Here is a 5392-nt window from a genome sequence, read left to right on the forward strand (position 1 = left end):
TGCCCAGGCTTAAGTGCAATGGCGTGACCTCGGCTCACGGCAAACTCCGCCTCCCGGGTTCAAGCGATTCTCCTGCCTTGGCCTCCCGAGTAGCTGGGATTACAGGCATGCGCCACCACACCCGGCTAATTTTGCATTTTCAGTGGAGACGGGGTTTCTCCATGTTGGTCAGGCTGGTCTCAAACTCCCAACCTCAGGTGATCCGCCTGCCTCAGCCTCCCCAAATGCTGGGATTACAGGTGTGACCCACCACACCTGGCCAACTGCCTAATTCTTGTATCAGAAATCATTCTTATACAATCAGTTGAAACAAAGCATCTCCATACCAGAATACCAGTAAACTATAAGGAGTAAAAGGAATAGATGAGATTGCAAAAAGCATAAAAAAGAACACAATGAAAATCAGGAAAAACTGCAGACTAAACTGAAGAAGGAAAGACAAGAAAAAAAGGGGAAGATTGAATGTGGCTTTTGTTGCCGAATTTGTTCATTAAAAAAAGAAGAGGTGGGGCCAGGTGCAGCGGCTCACCTGTAATCCCAGCACTTTGGGAGGCTGAGGTGGGCAGATCACCTGAGGTCAGGAGTTCAAGACCACCCTGGCCAACACAGTGAAACTCTGTCTCTACTAAAAATACAAAAAATTAGCCGGTGTAGTGGCAGGCACCTGTAATCCCAGCTACTCAGGAGGGTGAGGCAGGAGAATCGCTTGAACCCAGGAGGCAGAGGTGGCAGTGAACTGAGATCGCGCCATTGCACTCCAGCCTGGGCTACAAGAGCAAAACTCTGTCTCAAAAAAGGAAAAAAAAAAGAACACTTAAATTTCTGTTCTTCATTATATATATAGCTCCTAACTCACCAAGACCCCAAACGAATATAAATCCTATTTTTTCCATAGTAGTTTCATCAGAAAATATGTATCATTGATTGTTGATATTATGTATCTAACCAATGCAAAACTCATTAGAACAAATATTAACAATTCCCAGTCTAAATATGTTATTTTTAATAATAAAAAATACTTTAAATTATGAGTTTTTCAAATAAACTTCAATTTAACATTAGGAGAAAATAACTAACCTAAACTCCTAGGGGCTACAGATAACTTGTTCTAGTCAACTGACATTTCCCATGAGCCTACCATGGGCTAGTCCGTGTACTAGACGCTGAGATCCAAAGGTGAGTGGCACTCCCTTTAAGGAGCTCACCACTTAGCAGAAAGTGGCCGAATGATTTTACAAGTGTCTCTAGGCAGTAGAAGCCTGATCATGATTTAGAGGTAACACATGGAGGAGTGACTGCCTAAGAAAAAATATAGAAAGCTTCAGTGATGAGTCAACTGCAGAGTTGGGTTTGTAAAGATAAGAGTTCACAAAGCATGATTTGGGTGGTGGTTACACAAGTACATGCATATGTAAAATTCCATGGAGTTGTAAATAAAATCAGTGCACTTCACAAGCTTCCCTCGGCAAAAAACAAAAAGTTCATCAGAGGCTCATTTCAGAAAGCATGAACAACGTATTCATAAACAGCCATAAAGGTAAAATAGCTTGGTGTGATAATTTAATTTGGAATCAAGGGAGATGAAGCTGGAGAAGGAAGCAGGGGCCAAGCATGGTGGCTCACACCTGTAACCCCAGCACTGTGGGATGCCAAGGTGGGTGGACCATTTGAGGTCAGGAGTTCAAGACCAGCCTGGCCAACATGGTGAACCCCTGTCTCTACAAAAAATACAAAAATTAGCCAGGCGTGGTGGCGTGTGCCTATAGTCCCAGCTACTTGGGAAGCTGAGGTGAGAGGACTGCTTGAGCCTGGGAGGCAGAGGTTGCAGTGAGTCAAGATTGCACCACTGCACTCCAGCCTAGGCAAGAGTGAGACTGTGTCCAAAAAAAAAAAAAAGAAGAAGAAGAAGGAGCAAAGGCCAGAAATGAAAGGGCTTGTATGTCTTGGGGGCAAGAGGGAAACATTAAAGGGTTTCAAGAAGACTGGTGTATAATCACATTTGCATTAGATTAAACAGGCAGCACTGTGGAGAATACTCCTAAGTGGTGATGCTGTATTCAGAGAGACTATTTAGAAAGTTACTACAAAAGTATAAGCAAGAGATAATTAGGAGAAAGAAACTTAAGTTTTCTTGAGTGCCTATAATGTGCCAGGGACTATATTCTTTACATAGATTATCTTGTTAAATCCTTAATCCTATGATATTGATATAACCTGCTTTTTTTGTTTTTTGTTTTGAGACAGAGTCTGGCTCTGTTGCCCGAGTTGAAGTGCAGTGGCGTGATCTCAGCTCACTGTAATCTCTGCCTCCCGGGTTCAAGTGATTCTCTGGCCTCAGCCTCACGAGTAGCTGGGACTACAGATGTGTGCCATCATGCCGAGCTAATTTTTTTATTTTTAGTAGATATGGGGTTTCCCCACCCATGTTGGCCAGGCTGGTCTCAAACTCCTGACCTTGTCATCCACCTGCCTCGGCCTCCCAAAGTGCTGAGATTACAGGTGTGAGCCACCATGCCCGGCCTAATCTGTTTTATAAATGCAGAAAACTGAGGTTCACAGACATCTGTAAAATGTTTCCACCATACCATGCCATTGAGGCTATAACAGATTTGAAAGTTATCTGGGAGGTAAAATCAATAGGTTTTTTTTTTTTTTTTTTTGAGACGGAGTCTCGCTCTGTCGCACAGGCTGGAGTGCAGTGGCCCGATCTCAGCTCACGGCAAGCTCCGCCTCCTGAGGTTACGCCATTCTCCTGCCTCAGCCTCCCGAGCAGCTGGGACTACAGGCGCCCACCACCTCGCCCGGCTAGTTTTTTGTATTTTTTAGTAGAGACGGGGTTTCACCATGTTAGCCAGGATGGTCTCGATCTCCTGACCTCGTGATCCGCCCGTCTCGGCCTCCCAAAGTGCTGGGATTACAGGCTTGAGCCACTACGCCCAGCCAATAGGTGTTTATGATTACCTAGATATAGTTTGGGGTGGAGGACAATGAAAAAAAAGACAGGCGGTTAGACATATATGCACACCCACAACTTAGAAACAACTCTCAGACTGCTACAAAACATACTTTATATAGTATTTGGTCCTATGCCTAGAAATTAATTTTCAGTGCAGATAAGAAGCGTGTATTCACCTGAATTTCTTCTTTCATTAAGTATGAGAGGCCCACTTCCTCTTCTCCCTCTCCCAACTCTGAACCTGCTTCATCTTCATCTTCATCTTCATCCTCATCCTCATCTTCCTCTTCCTCCTCCTCTTCCTCATATCCTTCTGGTGGACCAGCTTCATTTTCCTCTTCCTCTTCATCATCTTCATCTCCATCTTTAAAAAATCATTTAAAGATGAGTAAATTGACTGAGCAAATGTTTCTTCCTAGGATGTTGATGCTTTTTACCCTTGTCCAATCACTTCAAACTTGTAAGCTGATAGGTGGAAAGTAACTCAGAGAGATACTTTTTTTTTTTTTAAGATTTCTGTTTTACAACATTCCTAGTTATTCCTACAAACCATATGCGAGAAGTATGGCTTCTAAATACTCGCATCCAACATATATATAGAGTCTCATGAAAACATTGCATGCACTAAAGTTTGTTTTACTTTGTGAACACTTCAAAACTTGCTTGTGAGATGTTGGGGAGGCTGCAGAGAAAAGGGAATGCTTATACACTGTTGGTGGGAATATAAATTAGTTCAGCCACTATGAAAAGCAGTTTGGAAATTTCTCAAAGAACTCAAAATACAACTATCATTCAACCCAGCAATCCCATTACTGGGTATATACCCAAAGTAAAGTAAATCATTCTAACAAAAAGACACATGCATTTGTATGCTCACCACAGCACTATTCACAATACCAAAGACATGGAACCAACCAAGGTGCCCATCAATGACGGACTGGATAAAGAAAATGTACAACATACACATGATGGAATACTACACAGCCATAAAGAAAGAATGAAATAATGTCCTTTGCAGCAACATAGATACAGCTGGGGGCCATCATCCTAAGTGAATTAATGCAGAAACAAAAAACCAAATACTGCATGTTCACACTTACAAGCAGGAGTTAAACACTGGGGACACAGGGACATAAAGATGGGAACAGACACTGGAAACTTCAAAAGAGGGGAAGGAGGGTGGCTCTATATTCACTAGTTGGGTGACAGGATCAGTAGAAGACCAAACCTCAGCATCATGCAATAAACCCATGGAACAAACTTGCACATGTACCCCCTTAATCTAAAATTAAAAAAAAAAAACTGCTTATCTATCATTTCATCATTTTATAACAGTGTTTATCCATCAAATTTCTTCTTACAGTGAAGGAGTTTTCACTCAATAATAACGAGCAGTATCCCATTACTAACAGCTATTCTGTCATCTGATCTGTTAGTCATCCACTTTTCTAAAACTGTATACTCACAATCTAATTCTAGAATATTTTTCTTCCCTCAAAAAGAAATCCCATACCCATATGCAGTCACTCTCCCATTTTCCTCTCTCCCAGCATAGAGCAACCAATAATCTACTTTCTGTCTCAATGGATTTGCCTATCCTGAAGTTTCTGCCTATTCTGAACCATATATATATATGGTTTTTTGTTCGGTTTTTTGTTTTGTTTTTGAGACAGAGTCTAACTCTGTCGCCCAGGCTACAGTGCAGTGACACGATCTCAGCTCACTGTAACCTCTGCCTCCCAGGTTCCAGCAATTCTCCTGCCATGGCTTCCCATGAACTTTCCATATAAATGAAGTCAATCAATAGGTGGCCTTTTGTGTCTCTCTTCTTTCACTTAGAACATTTTCAAGATTCATTCATGTAGCATGCATCAGTATTTCATTCATATTTATGGTGGAATAATATTGTACTGTATAGATAAATCACATTTTTAAAATCTGTTCATTGGGCCGGGGCCCGGTGGCTCACGCTGGCTTTAATCCCAGCACTTTGGGAGGCCGAGGTGGGTGGATCACAAGGTCAGCAGTTCGAGACCAGCCTGACCAACATGGTGAAACCCTGTCTCTACTAAAACTACGAAAAAATTAGCTGGGAGTGGTGGCGGGTGCCTGTAATCCCAGCAACTTGGGAGGTCCAGGCAGGATAATTGCTTGAAAATGGAAGGCGGAGGTTGCAGTGAGCCGAGATTGCACCACCGCACTCTAGCCTGGGCAATAAGAGCAAAACTCTGTCTCAAAAAAAAAAAAAATCCGTTCATCAGTTGATAGATACTTCGGTTGTTTCTACTTTTTGGCTATTACAAGTGGTTCTTTTTTAAAAAAAAAAATATTATTTAAGAGGTTGCCTGGCCGGGCGCGGTGGCTCAAGCCTGTAATCCCAGCACTTTGGGAGGCCAAGACAGGCGGATCACGAGGTCAGGAGATCGAGACCATCCT

At 42.5% G+C, this 5392-nt stretch overlaps 1 protein-coding gene across 5 annotated transcripts in view; it reads right to left on the reverse strand.

The window, feature by feature from the left end:
* The window catches only part of ANP32E (acidic (leucine-rich) nuclear phosphoprotein 32 family, member E), an 18276-nt gene that overhangs the window by 5271 nt on the left and 7613 nt on the right, over positions 1-5392 (reverse strand). For all 5 annotated transcript variants that reach the window (XM_011937769.1, XM_011937771.1, XM_011937768.1 and 2 more), the window contains one exon: positions 3133-3320. In XM_011937769.1, the coding sequence (XP_011793159.1) occupies positions 3133-3320 (188 nt within the window). The remainder of the gene's footprint in view (positions 1-3132; positions 3321-5392) is intronic.

The sequence above is a fragment of the Colobus angolensis genome, unplaced genomic scaffold, assembly GCF_000951035.1.
Source record: "Colobus angolensis palliatus isolate OR3802 unplaced genomic scaffold, Cang.pa_1.0 Scaffold169, whole genome shotgun sequence".
NCBI lineage: Eukaryota > Metazoa > Chordata > Mammalia > Primates > Cercopithecidae > Colobus > Colobus angolensis.